The sequence below is a fragment of the Polyodon spathula genome, chromosome 15 (assembly GCF_017654505.1).
Source record: "Polyodon spathula isolate WHYD16114869_AA chromosome 15, ASM1765450v1, whole genome shotgun sequence".
NCBI lineage: Eukaryota > Metazoa > Chordata > Actinopteri > Acipenseriformes > Polyodontidae > Polyodon > Polyodon spathula.
Window position 1 is genome coordinate 18,045,497 of NC_054548.1, and position 16,648 is coordinate 18,062,144.

Below are 16,648 nucleotides of genomic sequence, written 5' to 3' on the forward strand. Positions count from 1 at the left end.
TTAGCATATTCTTTCAGGCAGTAGCAGTTGCACCCTGATAAAAGTCAGTAGATGCACTTGTTTCACATTTTTGAGAAATGCCTCGTGAAATGATAATTGTATGCAGTAATTTTAATACAGAGACTTTTATAGTATAATTGGCATGTTTTACCAGCAATCTGGTCTTACTCCCAAATCTACTGACAAAGATTGATGGGAAGGGTTAGTGGAAAAAAGTGCAGAGCCTCTATATTGCGTGCCTCGTGGCAATGAACAAATCCACACAGGTTAAAACTCCTGTCACATCAGCATCAAATATAGATGAAATTAATTTGCTTTGCCTGCTGGATACACAATTGTACAAGGCATTAGGTTGGCGTGATGACTGTATAACGGAACAAAAGTATGTATTTCCCAATAGAGATCTGTTTATTGCAGAAATCCTCCCCATCATAGCATTTCATTGTCTGTATTTAAAGAGTGTAAAAGTCATTGTTTGGGTTACCCTGACCTCAGGACTCCTAATCATGTGAATCACTTCAATATCGGCAATGTGAGTAAATATTAGAAACATCAAATAGGCTCTTGTCTCCTCGTTCGAATTTTTGTAAATCATCCATTTCAACATTTGAAGCTTTCCTTTGAACAAGACCCCTGGTTCAGTAAACTGGGATTTTGACTTCTAGGCATTAAAAATGTATGGTCTGTTTGTACAAAAAGGCCAAGCTCATTATCTTAAAGGTCATGCTCGCTTTCAATCCTTTATCTCCATTATTATTGTATAGTATGTAGAAGTGGTCAAAACATTCATAGCTTATGGTGTAAAAGAGCTTACAATAAGTGAATATAGGAAAAGAGTCAGCAGTACTTATTATGCTTGAAGATCGGTAGTCTACTCTTTGCTAACCATTTAGAGAGCCATGGTAAAATAAATTCATATTCATAAGACATAGTAAGAGCTATTTCTGTTTCAAATATCAGAAAATCAATAGTGCTATCATGAATGATTTTCCATCTCTAGTCACTCAGGATCCCATTACATTTCTGGATAAGTGATCACTTGCTCATGTTTACGAAGAGGAAAGGAAAAACAAGGACACAAAGTACAGCCCCTGTATGAGGAAATATTGGAAATCATGAGCTGAACCATGTACTTTGTCAAATGATGAATATGATTGTCAAGGTGATTCACATTGTTTACATTGTTTCATGAAGTTAATCGCTGGCATCATCTCCTGTCAGTTCAAAACAGTTGTAGTGCCTATGGACATAAATAATGCCAAATGCCCACTCTTAGATGTAATTATTTACTGTATTATCTACTTTACTCATTTGAATTTGATCTTATTTACTACAGATTTTATTGTACTTTATAACTGCTCTTAACTGTAATGTGACATTCTGTAATGCGATTTTCTGTACTGTGATATTTTGTAAGGTGATACTTTGTATTGTGATATTTTGTAATAACTGTAATTTGCCCTGGATAAGGGAGTCTGCTAAGAAATAAAGAAGAAGAAGAAGAAGAAGAAGAAGAAGAAGAAGAAGAAGAAGAAGAAAGAAGAAGAAGAAGAAGAAGTCATGGAAAATAATGACACTTTAAATGAGTTTTATCTTTTGATCTTTTTGCATTGCTTGAGGAGGACCAACCTGATACATTCAGTGGTTAAATGTGTGTTTTTTTAATTTATGAAAAAAAAAATTATTCTGATTGATAGTATAAAGCTTTGTGAATGTAGTTGTTTTTTCTCAGAGTGTATCTATTGAATTGCGTGATGCGAAGGCTTAAAGCTTCATGCTTTTTGCTGCCAAATATTTATTTAATTGGATAAAGTCCAGATTTTCGTCGGGACTTAATGCATATCATTCATATTGAGCAATGGTTTACTGACTGACAGACCTGGGAGCATCTATAGGTACCGGCTCCTGTGCCAAACAAGAAGTGCCAACTGTATAGCTTGGCTAGCTCCCCTCATGCCAAATGGAGACAAAGGACACATTTTTAAAACAGTACAGGGTTAAATTGGGAGGAATTTGATTCAAAGATTTCTTCTGGATTTTTTATTCAATAATTTTGTTTGCATACAAAAATATTTTTTAATCAATGCTGGTCATTACAGGAATTTCCAGTTTTCATATGCTTTATATTCACTACAGTACAGTAATTAACATGAATTACCTATATTCTTATATGCCCAGTAATAGCTGTTAATAAGAATTATGTTATGGTTAGAGTTGAAGCCAGAGTTAGGGAAATGCATGGTTGTTTTTACTTTATAATATACTCTAATGTAGAATTTAAAACCGTCTCTGTCAGTATCTATACATCTTTTCTCTTTTCTGGAGCGGACCGTTACAATATCTAACATTTCTCTAGTGTCGAAATGGATGTAATATTTTCTGAGTGTTTTAGGAACTCCATAATGTCATCTGATAATGGTAAAAAAAATATATGCTTTCTTTTAGGCACTGGAAACCTTACAAATAAAAAGCAATATCGTTGATAAATCTGTTTTACTACATCTTGTTTGCCTTGGGCTGCAATTCTGCTACTGTAAATAATGAGTCTGTTAAGTGCCCTGCTTTTTAAAAACCCCTAAGGGAGCCATTCTTCAGACAGTTTGCCTTTCTGTGTTTAAAGTCCATCTCTGGAAATGTGTAGAAATGCAGGCTGTCAGCTCTATGCATACTATCAATGCTTTTAGTACATGTATCATTTCTGGTTACAGCCTATTTGGCCCTGGTCTACTAAACCACTTATGAAAAGCTTATAGGGGTAGCATTGGATTGGATGAAAACTTTACAGTCTCCTATTATGTTTAATGTCACTCTTTTTATTTATTTATTTTTGTTCTCCAGAAAATATAACTGCTGCTGTGTTGTAAACTTTAGGTGAGATTTCTGGGATTCTTATAAATTCTAAGACCTTATAATTTTGAACTGAGAGTTCCTCCCAACCTTTTTACAGGCATCTAAGGAACAACAGGTGGTGAAAGATTTAATGTAGGATAAAAGGTTGCCTATGATAGTTTATTTACAGGAGTCACAATACCCCATTGTCCCGTTACGTTGTGTATCTGCCTACCTTTATGTGTAGGTTAATTGTAAGTTGTTTTGTTTTAAAGTGTACTTTTATTATCTGTCTATGATGATCACTAAGCTGTACTGCTTTTGTTTGGTTGTGACTGCTGCAGTTTGTGTTGTCATTAGGTTCGTAAAGGAGCCGTTAATCTCAATAGCCACTCTCCTGGTTACATAAATCAGAGATGTGTAATTGTATTTATTCAGGTCCAGACTCTTGGATGGGATTTTGAAGGCTATTTTAATTAGTTTCTTTCTTGAACATGTGCTTACTTCATGACTAATGGCACTTTATACAGAATAAGGTAATAGATTAAGTAGAAGGCTCTGGGGACGGCTATCACAACACCAGCTTGCAACAGGGGGAGGTTACTTGTGGACTGAATCTAGAATCTCATGCATAAAATCAATACAAAATATATGAAAGATATTGGGCTACATCTGAAGCCTCTGATCTACTGAAAGGTTTGCTGCAAAGTGATGTATAAAGTTAGTAATAATATAGACAGATCCTTGTCATTTCTTACTATTTAAAAAATACTTCATATATATAAAGCAAACTGATCTGCTATTAACATTAATAAACAGCCTCACGTTTTCTTGATGCTGACCAACCTGGTTGCCAGACTATTGCTTAACATGTAAATCAGCTTACTACACATAGAAATCAAGACAAGTGTTTGCTTGGTGTACCTCTGCCCCGATGAATGACCTTGAGTTTAAGATTTTAGATCATGGTTTGGCATTCAAGACATCAAAACTGATGAGGGCAGGATTTAGTTCACCCTCCATTTGAGCTTCACATGTTGTCTGCTCAAAATGATTGACCAGTGAAGTATTTCATCTCATAGTGGAATGTGGAGAGCAGCATCAATCAGAAATGTGCTCAAGAGCGTAATAACTGTAGCAAGTGTCAGATTTATCAATCTAGCAAACCTAGGTGTTAGTGCTTTGTTACATGAAACTGAATTGGAACTCATAATATCTTCTTCTTAAAATGTCCATGCTACAAACAGAATTATAGACTTTGTTTTGAAATCAGAATTTCCTTGAGTTCCGTTGGCACTTTGCAGCTCTAACGGCACGTAAGCCATTTTTTGTTTTAAAATAAAAATGATGCTGGCACTGTTAAATACAGCTCTGAGTCAGGAATATTTAAGGTTAAGGAGTAAAAAGATACAAAACAATGTTGAATAATCTTGAAGTTTGTTCAAAAAGGGTGTTCTTGCTATTGTAGCAATTATTTTTATCATTTGTTTTTAACACTTTTTCTTTGCAAATTCTTATTCTTGAAGATTGGTAGTCTGCACTTTGCTAACCATTTAGAGAGTTGTGGTAAAATAAATTCATATTGATAAGACAGAGTAAGCTCTATTTCTGTTTCTAATATCGGAAAATCATTAGTGCTATCAAGAATGACTTTCCATCACTAGTCACTTAGGATCCTATTACATTTCTGGGTAAGTGATCACTTGCTCATGTTTACGAAGAGGAAAGGAAAAACAGATTTTGGACACAAAGTACAGCCCCTGTATGAGGAAATATTGGAAATCATGAGCTGAGCCATGTACACTGTCAAATAATGAAAAGAAAATACAATCGCCTGATTTCTCATTATTATTTATTATTATTATTATTATTATTATTATTATTATTATTATTATTATTATTATTATATTAATTAATTTATTAATTTATTGGTTTGTTTATTTATTTATTTAGCAGGCGTCTTTAGTCTAGGGTTGATTATGATGTATTTGGCTGATAAAGTTACAACGGATAATTATTTATGAATACTAAAGTGTACATTTTAAATAATGCTCTTTAGGCTACATAGCCTTCAAAATACAAACTCAGCTAAAATCCATTTAACAACAAGACGTATAAAGATGTTTATAGGAAGCCTACTGTATACATTATTCTTATTTCAACCTCTTTCAAACAGCATGAATCACACACACAACAGCCTGTTTTTAAATAATAGAATTTATTCAAATTACATCACTTTTTAAACACCAATTTTGATATGAACACCTCATAAATAAATATATTTCTGTAGATGGAACTTACATAACTGAGGAGCTGTACACTATTTACGAATTTCCATTGGCACATGTAAAAACAGTACTATTGCATTTGAAACATGTACTGTACGTGCATATATATATATATATATATATATATATATATATATATATATATATATATTATATATATATATATATATATATATATATATATATATATTATATATATATATATATATATATATCATAATTTATATATATATATATATATATATATATATATATATATATATATATATATATATATATATATATATATATAACCCATAATATATAGACAAAAATATACATTGTCATTTACAACATATAATCACAAATACTGTACTTGCCTGCCAAACTGCGGGCAGAACTATCATGTTCTTGCTACACCTATAACTATAGTGGAACATGTCATCTTGAAATTTATCACATCATAAACTCATGATCACATGCTTGCCAAACAATATACAAACTGAAAATACTACATTATCCAAATGTGTTTGATGAAGTTTGTTCTCTCATTGGAAGACTCACATTCAAGTTGATTCATATATGGTGATGTGCCTGACACATCTAATTTTGACCTTGCATAGCATCAGGCTAGGTCCCCCAAAGGATGTGATTAAGGCGCTTTGTCTATGAAATATACACGACATTCAGGTTTGGTATACACTGACTAGTGAATACAAACAATAACTGTTAAAAACTTGTTGAAAATTGTAATATATTGAATATTGATTTTTTTTTTCCCACAAAAGAAAAGAATTCTTTTTCAACCAAACACATAATAAAAAATCATAAGTCTCTATGGCCCTGCATAAACCTGAAAGCTATCCATGTTCTTGTTTTGAAAAATAGTGATGAAGCTTATGGCACCAATGACACTTTTGTGCTACTGGCTCAATGCACTCATAGGTAACGTTCTATTTTAACAATCTAATAGCTGGGGATTTGTATACAACCACCCTTCATTTATTATACTATATTCAAAATGAACAGAATATACTTTTGTTTTAAATAGCACGACATTGTAAAAAAACCAAAAAAAACCAAAAAAACCATTAATGTTTACCTATTCCCTAATAATATAAAAATGAGATTTGGATTTGAAGGAAGGAATCTTCTTTATGGGTTTCGGGATGCATTTGCTTTTAGCACAAATTCAAGTTTATAGTGCAGATAATAATATTTAGATTTATCGCTCCACAGAATGAAAAATAGGCAAGAAACAAATATAACATTTGTATTTTACTTGCGTATTGTACAAGTTAGAGCAATGACGGTTGTGCAAACTGTCCATCAGATTGTGATCCACAACTGTACAATAAGGAAGGGCTTGTATCCATAGAGGAAAGAGAGGTGTCGTATTTAGAGTTGGTGGACATAAGGGAGTGATTCAATTAAAACATACAGAAGCCATGATATTTCCCAGTGAGCAGCATTCAATTAAACTTTCTAAGCCGCAGTTTAGACATTTTAAATGAAGTTCTTAAAAAGTTTTGACTGTTAACTTTTTAACTGCTAACATTTTGACCAACAGTATATCTAGAAGTTTGATTAAATAGCGCAATAATATAACTCAGTACTTCGTTATCAATCTACTCCTCAGTAGGATTTGTGGTCTAAATTGCTCTTTAATGTGTGATTCCTGTAACCCTAAGTAGAATATTTGTATGCGTACAATGGCAGTTATTATATAACAGGGGTATTAATGTTAAACACACTGAATAATCCTACTGAATTACAGTCCTTTTTGTTAGTAGTTAATCTATTGCTTGTTAATGCATTGGTAGAAATTAACACATTATTATTGCTCCATTGTTCCAGATTCCCTGCAGCAAATATTAAAGAAAACTGCACATACCTATTTAAACGGAAGTCAATGTATCCAAACATGATTGTGGCTATTATTACCTTCCAGTCTAATATTGCACTGCAGTTCATCCTACAGTGCTTTTTAATAGATGACTGTGGTTCAAATTATTAATTAATCAAGTTGGTATGTTCTCATTGCCTATTGATTTATATAGCAGCAATTAAAACTGAATATCCAGATCCAAACACAATGGTTAATTGGATGAAACTCTTCTTCACTATATGTTTCACCTAAACTGGTTTATTTGTCCATTAAGGCTACAGAGCCCTGAAGAAGCATCAGTCATGTTCATTGTTTGACGAATTTGGGCTAGTATCCTCATCACTTAAAGCCTCCTTGTTTACGAATCCAGCAGCGACCGTGGTGCTATGTCTTGGTTTGACAGGTGCTAATTCAGACAGTACAATATTGTTGCTGTTAACCAACGTGGTTTTATCCATGTTTTCTTTGCTGTGCTTTGTCAAAACAGCATCGAAGAAGTCATATTTAGGAGCCAGTGAACCACTTTCAAAAAGATACTTGAATAGGTAGGAGAATGCCACGTTTGCCAAAAAAGAGGACAACATTGATATGGTTTTGAATGGGAATTTCTGAACAATGACATGTTCTATTGCTCCTGTTAGAGGATGCTCTTTCACCTGTTCGGTCCAGCCGGGATAGTAAATGAAGGGGGGGAGTTTAAGATATGGTTCTCCTCCACTGATCCTCAAAAGCAAACCAAAGATATATCCCGCCACTGACCCGTACGTGTTTGTTCCCTTAACGAAGAGCACACTCAGCAGCTGGGGGAAGATGATGACGTAGACGAGGTCTGAGCTCAAATACCACAGGCCGTACACTGTTCCAGTTAACAGGGCCATGGCCGTTGCCACAGCTCCAAACACGAAAATGGTAATCCTCATTACCCACACGATCTCTCTATCAGATGCCTATGAAAAGCATGTAAACAAAAAAAAAAACACATTATAAAACATAATGCAAAATGGTTGATTTAAATAATACTGGGTAGCTTTTTTTAAGCAACATTCTTTACACAGAAAATCAACAAGATAAGATGGTTGAGATAAGGTTGAAACTAATAATTAAAACCCTTTTTTCCCCCTTCTCACATATGTGTGAGAAAAGGGCTGAGGTACGGCTTCAGGTAGGGATGAGAAGGGTTTGGATTTTGAGTCAGAAATGGGCAGGATCAAACAGGTGGACTTCCAATTATAGCAGCCCAGCCCCCCTTTGGCACAACGTATTAATTGTTGTATTAAAATATGTACTAAAATGTGATGAAATGTGTGAAATTGCCTCGGTAAAAGCCTGCAAATTTACCATAATAAAATAATAGTTTTTATATATCATAATATACAGAAAGTCTGAATTTTAAACATTAGTAGTCAAAAATGTGGCATTAATATAAGCGTGCCGAATTTGCTTTGTGTTTGGAAATTATGCTAATTTCTGTTGATAGTATTTAATATTCTCCCAATGCTATTATGTTGAAAGTGGGAGATTCTGACATAAATCAGCCTGCCTTGATCAACATGGGAGTGCATCTTTTTCAATTTACCGTTTGTCTAAATGCAAGCTGGTAGATGTTACGGGCAAACATGGAGCTTGCAGATAGGATTGATGAATCAGCAGATGACATCACTGCAGCTGACACAGCCCCAAGACCGAAAAAGGAAATATATGAGGGGCAAAGATGCTGGAGTACTATTGGCAGAATCATGTCTGACTCCTCCTTCATCTTCGGCTGCACAGGCCCATACGAAGTCTGATTCCAGTCTGTTACCAAAAAGATGAAATAACCCATATTTATGCCTTTGGATCTCTATGCTTTTCCTTACCTTATTTAATTATTTATGAAGTTCACCACGTAAAATCAAATGGAGTAATGCAGTAAAACATGATTAACAATAACACTTGACATTGTGCGCGTCTGTTTATGTGATACCACACGCCTCGGGTGTGTGTGACATGAAGGAAAATTTTGTAAACCCTCTTTTTGCCTGTATACACTTCTCCCACCAGCACACAAGCAACAAAAAAGAGTTTGGACAGCTGTTTCACATCCTCACTGTCCTGAGCCTTTGGCATCTTTTTAAAGTTTAAGCTGTTATAAAAATCCTGCCAGCCTTGCTGAGAAAAAGAGTATTGTTGGTGCATGACAAGTTATCAGTGTTCGCTCTCCAGATCAGTAAGTCGTACCACACAACCACCATGGAATGCACCCCCTGTAAGAACCTTGTAGTAATAATAATAATAATAATAATAATAATAATAATAATAATAATAATAATCAATGTTTACCTGTAGATGCACCTATTGCGCCAATAAGAACAGATGGCACAGCCATCACCAAACAGCCGAACGCTGCCAGGAAGGACAATACTTGCGCATAGGTAGCTGAGGAGGCAGAAAGAACCCGCTGGAAATACACCTGCCAGGGAATCCCCCCCAGCATCTAAAAAGAAAATGCCATGTTAAACATATACATGGTTTGAGAACATATGTATGTAACTTTATAATCACGCTTTATTAAAGAAAGCCAGTTAGCAGTCCATAAGAATAACGTTTAACAATGCATACTGTACATCAATCCACAGGGACTTTTGTCGCTTTTTTTTTTTTTTATATTAATTTTTAGTAAAAATGTCAAAACCACCTGAAAACAAAAACATGTATTCGAATAATCTGACTTCTACTTACTAATAAAAAGAAGTTGTCCAGCCACATGTATATATCTGATGGGTTGATGGATCCCAGCCAGGGCTCCTGATGAACATATTTATAAGCGGTCACTCCTATATCTGACACGGCTGGGTTGGACAATGCAAAAGGCACACTGACCCACTGCAAATGAAAAAAAAACAACATGTTGAACTGCTCTTTTTTTAATGACTTTTTTTCTTCTAAAATGGGCATTCCAGCTGAAGTAGACCTATTCATGAGGAGGTGTTTCCTCCATTGTAATTGATGATATATCATGGCTGTAATTGGCAATTAAGAATACACACAAAGCCAATGCATTCACTCAATACATGCAAAACCACTGAAGTATATACATACCAGCCCCAAGAAAATGCAGAAAAGCTGAACCACATCTGTATAGGCAACAGAATACAACCCTCCCACCAGAGTGTAAAAGATTGCTATGAGAGCAGAGACAATGACTGACGTGTTGATATTCATGTCCACTATCACACTCAAAGTTGCACCTAAGGAAACAAACCACAAGATTTACATGAAGGTTGTACCACTACATTTAAAAAAACAATTCAAGCGGGACGTTTTATGTAAAACAATTTTGGTGTGGCAACCCAATCTGCTAAAAAGGTTAAAAATGAAGACACTCACAGAAAATTATTCAATTTTAATTGAATAACACACAAAAGGGTATTCCTCACATAGTCGTGTAATCGAAAGCATGCCGAAATGACTTCCAGTCAATAAGACCTTTTTTTTTAATTTTTATTTATTTATTTTTTTGCTTGAATATTTTAATTTCTGGAAATTGTTGTCCATTCACAGTTAACAATATTGCCCTTCTTAGACTCCATGGGAAAAACAGCAAACCTTGATAATTGAAGACGGACTTCATGGATAACCAAGATTACACACACAAAAACAAAAAGTATGAGGAAATGTTACTGTCTCTTTCCTTCTAGTTGTAGTTTAAGTACATATTTTATTGGCCAGTACTGTTAAATACACAGATAGCTTGACAGTTTATTCAATTGACACCAATTACTTTAATAATCCCAGAGCATGCTTTAGAGCCGAGTCCTTGCTGGGAAAGATACTCTGTTGAAACTGCAATATATAAAACTTTGTGTCTGAATATTTTTGGTTCCACTGTATATATTTAAAGTGTGAGATGATTCTTCCAGTCTAACGTTTTCCCTGTGTGGAATTTCTAATCAATAAGCATTGCAAGGACCATTTTGTGTCCCGTCAACACAACAGAAGAGCCACGGCAACTGATTTTTCCATTGCTGCCAGCAGAATTCTGAGAACTTCAAGTGCACATATTGATTTTTTTATAAATTCAACCTCCAATAGACCATGTGGTGCTGTACCAGAGGCAGGCAACTCAATTCCTGGCACCCTGTCACATTTCATGTTTAATAGTTACAATGCTTTGGGACAGGAGAAATGTTTTCATTTTGTTATTTCAATACTATAAAAAATAAATCACTATTGTTAGGATAAATTACAAATTGTACCTTTTAAAACATTTTATTTTCCACAGGTTGTGGAAAAAAAAAAGTTTGGGTTTTTATTTTTTTGGTTTTGTTTTTACACTATATAATACATAGGTGATTCAATTAGGTAATTTATATCCACATATTATATATTATGTTATATGCAAATTCAAATATTAACATTACATCTTTGAGGAATTGCAGAGTTGTCCTCAATATAAAAGCTGATAGCTGCAAGGATTTACATGTTTATGCAGATTAGGTAAGCTTTCATTTATTCAATTAAATTGTATAGGCGACTTTTTAAACTGGAAGAACTAACAAAACCTTTTCAAATGTGAGAAGCACCAAAAAAGCCAATTCTCTACCGTGTCTGACTTCCCACAATTCTCATTGTTTAGATGACTCCTTAAGGTAAGTACATACACACATTGCAATATAAACGCAATACAACTGTTTGTGCTAATTTTGATGTAGTTGGGTCACAAAAACGATCTAAATATACTTGAACTGAGACGGGACGTGTCACTTGGGGATAAAACCCATCATCAGAAAAAAAAAAACGGAAACCGTTTATTGTTTACTATAATCTGCGGTTAGACTACTAGAAATTGGAATGATATACAGTAGTAAAGGTAAAGGTTTTTTCCATTTTTTTTCCCCCCCGATCATGATAAATTGACCACTGTTCATTTGAAATGACACGCTCGTTTCCACTCCGCTTACCTAGCGCTGATAGGATAGCTGCCGACCAAAAGATCTCTCCCATGAGAGCGGGGATGAAGAGTAACCCTCCCATTCTTTTACCGTAGATCTGCTGAAACGGGTCCAGCATGGTAACGTAGCCTCTGGAGCGCATTGGTTTAGCAAAAAACATACCGCCTATAGATGATGGGAAAATACACAGTTAAGACTTGATCCAAGTACCGCTGTAAAACCAAATGCTGTGTATAAAATATTTAACAAAAGGGATTTCATTTTCTTACGATTTTAGTTTGTCAGCGTATTGTACAGTATTTATTTATTTTTTATTTTTTTTTACTGGTAATATGTTTTTTTCTTTCTGGATTAAAAAACAAAACAAACAAAAACGTTGCATGTCAAGAGACTCCTTTGAACAGCTAGTACACGAGTCTGTCCAAAAGAATAGCCCAAACTAGTCATAAGCATTAATGACTGGTTGTTTATTTCTGCTCATACTTCCCTTCCTGTCATTATGTTTACAGATGACACACACTGATAAAATAGCAGTGCTACTGTTTATAATTGTGTTTTTTAACATTAAAATGACATGAAAAATGCCATATTTCACATTTGACATAAATCGTAAGCAACACATTCTAGACGCATTGAAGTAAGGTGACTCGAAAGTAAGTTTACCACATCAACGCACCATATCATCGGTCTTCTTACTTTCTAATCATCCTGTACTTTATTGTACATTTCTTTTGGCTAACAGCAAAACGTGTTTTTTTGTTTTTGTTTGTTTGTTTGTTTTTTCTTTCAAAAACGAGTCGGTTCTTAAAAATCTGGAGCGTGTGGAAGACTGAATCGTGCATTGTTCCATTTGTATTATTACCATGTCTGGTGCTAGGTTACTGGATCGCATACGAGAGTTTCCAGCTGAAATATATGTTCTTCGTAAAAGATGATGTAAATCGTGTGGAAACAGAGAGAGTGTTCTTCATACCTACTATCAGGCTAAGTGCGTATCCGAATGGAGCCTGAGCCCAGGCTAGTCCAAACCCGGGTAAGTATACATATTCTGCCGTCCCATTGATATATCCTCCGCCGACCCATGTAGCTGAAATACATACTTATAGTGAGCCTTAAGCATCTCCAAACAACGACATACACTGTAGCTCCACTATAGATCTTATTCTGTGCAGAACTTCTATGGAGATCAGACATTTAAGTTAAAATAAAAACGATGTAGCTTGTTATAGATGTTTTTTTTTTTTTTTTTGGGGGGGGGGGGGGGGGGGGCTTTTACAATTTGGAAGACTAAAGAAGCTAATAAACTGTACATATATGGAATTAAAAAAAAAAGGCAAATATTGATTAAACTTACTAATAGTTTTATCTGCATTTATTAAATACACACGAAACACACAATCTGTATTAGTACTTTTAATTATTTGTTGTAAAAAAAATTATAAATAAATGTCATTAGAGTTTCTTAGTTATTGAGTCAGTCAGTTGAAATTCCTGTATAACGCTTGATTAGATCTTGACTGATTTGCCAAACAATGCATGTAGAATATGTAAATAAAAGTGTAAATCAAACCCTTTCCACAATTGTATCGATTAGTGTGTATTAAATAATAAAAATAATAATAATAATAATAATAATAATAATAATAATCAACATATCAGAGAAAAGTTGAGATATTACCCAAACTGGGACTTACCTGTCATTGTAAATCCCCCAACAAATAACCCTATATCTCTCCCGCCAACCATGATGGTTTCACTGCGATCTGTCCCGGCTGCAGTCCCGGAGTTTTTGTTTTTCCACGCAGCCCATATTCCAACAAACAGAATGAGCAGATAGAACAGAATTATTGCTACCAGCCCTTCCACGTGGATTGCCATCTTCAAATGGAGACCAAACTGCCGGCGCAGATCAGTATTGCATTGAGAACCTGCGGAGAGAAGAAAACAATGCATTACACATCTGCAAATTGAATTAAAAAAAATGTAGGGCAGCACTAGTGTTTTCTAAGTTCTTTATATTTCATTGTAGCTTTTATTCAGACTGTACTCCAAAACCCCTTGCTCTTTTTGACAATTTGCAGACTTGCTCCATATGTGCTTGGTGCTGATTTCAACTATTAATGTTTTACAATTTGTTAAAGTTTATTAGCTAGAGGACAATTTAATAGTAATTGCTTATTGTTGAGGGGTCAAGACAGCTCAAGCACAGTATACAGAGCGGTTTGATTTTCCTGGTTTATTTATTTTACCCGACTTGCGCTCTTTTGTAAGCACCATCTGCTTCTTTAATTGTATTGTAATAAGTCAAAATGCTGTTGCGCAACATTAACTTTTAGTTTATTGTATAAGAAATGCTGCAGGAAAAAACTGAATTTACTGAATGAGTTGGGAGAGAATACCCGATACAGCAAAATGCAATCAAATCCATGTTGACACCGGTCGTTTTACGTAATTATTTGAACTGCTGTTAACCTAGACGTTTTAACATGTGTTCCAAATTCGTAACACACATAATACATATTTTGCTTTAAAATTATGATACAAAACCGATATGTTTATGTGGTAGCAAAACATAGCCAACGGAACAGCAATAGAAACACAATATTAGCCCAACAACAATTCTTGCTGGCTATTTCACCATACCTTTGCAACAAGTTCTTGGAGAGTTGCCTAAGAACGCAGGACTCTAGAAGTCGAAATATTCCAAACACAGAACAGATTCCAAGTGCAGATGGAGAGCACCAGGTGTATAATTTTCTCCCCCGGTCATTCTAATTTTTTAAAGATGCCTTTTAAAGGACCAGCGTTCGTCACTGGTCTGGGGCATATGGACGTCAGAGAGATGTGAATGGAGACTGCTTTATGAATAAGAATGTCGGTTTGTGCAAATGAGGAGAATGTCCCCCAAGGTCTTCCAGGGGGTGGGCAAAAATAGCAGGCTGGGTTAATTGAAATTAGCATGACGCATAATGCAAAGAGGAACACTCCTTAAAGCAATGCTATCGTGCATTTTAATACGGACCTGCAAGATTCGTAATTTAAGCATTCTATATAAGAGAAGAAGGAGCTGTGAGGTTGGAAAATATCCGGTCCTCTGGTAAAATCAATACAATATAGCAAAAAAGCTTAACCCAGAGACCTGAAATACAATATCCACCTCAAAGCCTACCGCTACTGCATTCATCAGTTATTTTTTTTATTCTTTTTTTTTTTTTTTGTGAAAGCATGTGGATAGGTGGTGTGGTGCTTGACAATCCCTGGTACCAGAAGCTTCACAAAGAATACACTTGAATTATTTAAAGTCTCTGATTAACTAAATACACTTTAATATACTAAAATATTTTCTAGCCTGCTGTATTAAACCACCAACAACAGTTTTGAACAGTTTTGGAAATGTTAAACTTAAAGATGCTTGAGAATCATTGTATTCTTGCATTCGTTTTCAAAGAAACAGTCATTTCAATCTGCCTGCTTTATACAAACTTTATTCAAAGTTTAAAAATTGCACATCAGCAGTAAAAAGCTGTCCACCCTTGATTCTTTTTTCTACGTATAACAAAAGGAATACATATCAACAGGAATATAAAGAGACATCATTTGTGTTTAAAAACATGTAGGGGAATTCAACTTACAAATAAACAACCACTAAATAAGTCACAAGTTAAACTGTTTTCAGTAGAGTTCATTATTGCTTAAATGGGTAATTTGCAAATTAAACAGTGAATAGGTTATCCAGTTTGTATAAGGAATGTGAAATAAGTTACCCCATTTCTAGACAGGGTTCAGCTATAACAGCATCAAGGGGAGTTGAGCAGAAAGAAAATGATAATGGATGAACTCTTCGATTATTTCCTTTTTTTATTTTATAAAACAAGGCCAAAGTCATGCATAAAGAATACTTTTAACATTTCTGTTGGTTTTAGTTGTGAAAAGCCATTCTAAAAATTTAAATTTTAACTTTTCAGACATGTTAATGACAAAGCAATGGCAGTGACCTTGCCAGCAAACACCAATCTGGTGCAACGGACTATCACATTTACTTCTTATGGGTCTGGAACTTCTGCAAAGTCCATGGGGACAGCATCTATAACTACTGTAATGGGTATCAATTTAATACATGTAATCACGAATGGGGCTGGCTGAAGAAATGCTTTCTGATATAAAAAATTCTAATCTATTAAAGGATTATTTTACTCTGAGGAGCTTATTCATGGAAATGTGCTCACTATAGACAACATGAACCCATTCATCATTCAATTAGCCTGCGATAGTCATGCAAACAGTGACAGCAGCTCGCTTCCTCCTTCGCCTTGCTACTGGGACATCCAACTCAACACCATAATACCATGTGTAATTCTCTGCAATGTTCTTATTATCACCCATGTAAGGGAATAGTGGAAACCGTTCACCATCCGTTTACCCAAAAGGGACTCCGTTTGGACACACTGATTCATTTCCAGACACCTCATAATATGTTGAGATTGGATTGTGTTTCCAGCCATACCACATCTTTTCTGATCTCACTGAAATCTCAATATCTAAGCAAGGTTTGGATGGGTCATTATAGACCTCCAGTGAATCTTTATGAAGTGGTTTTGCTGGATCAGCAGAGCTTGGGATTCCCTCAAGGCCTACCAAGCTAAGAAGTGGGCCTGGACCGCTTCCCCAGTTTGGAGTTCAGAGAGGCTGATGCTGTCTTCAGATAAGTCATCGCAATTTCTACTTCCTACAGG

The 16,648-nt window shown here is 34.9% G+C and overlaps 1 protein-coding gene across 1 annotated transcript; it reads right to left on the reverse strand.

Annotated features, from left to right (window-relative positions):
* Window positions 1–5,455: 5,455 nt before the first annotated feature.
* On the reverse strand, window positions 5,456–14,732 carry LOC121327705 (high affinity choline transporter 1-like). The gene is made up of 9 exons (XM_041271853.1): window positions 14,559–14,732; window positions 13,610–13,843; window positions 12,889–13,002; window positions 11,925–12,080; window positions 10,063–10,211; window positions 9,703–9,846; window positions 9,304–9,457; window positions 8,561–8,778; window positions 5,456–7,931 (listed from the first exon to the last, which is right to left on the reverse strand). The coding sequence occupies exons 2-9, from the start codon at window positions 13,791–13,793 to the stop codon at window positions 7,281–7,283; spliced, it is 1,770 nt and encodes a 589-aa protein (XP_041127787.1). The 5' UTR covers window positions 13,794–13,843; window positions 14,559–14,732; the 3' UTR covers window positions 5,456–7,280.
* Window positions 14,733–16,648: the final 1,916 nt, after the last annotated feature.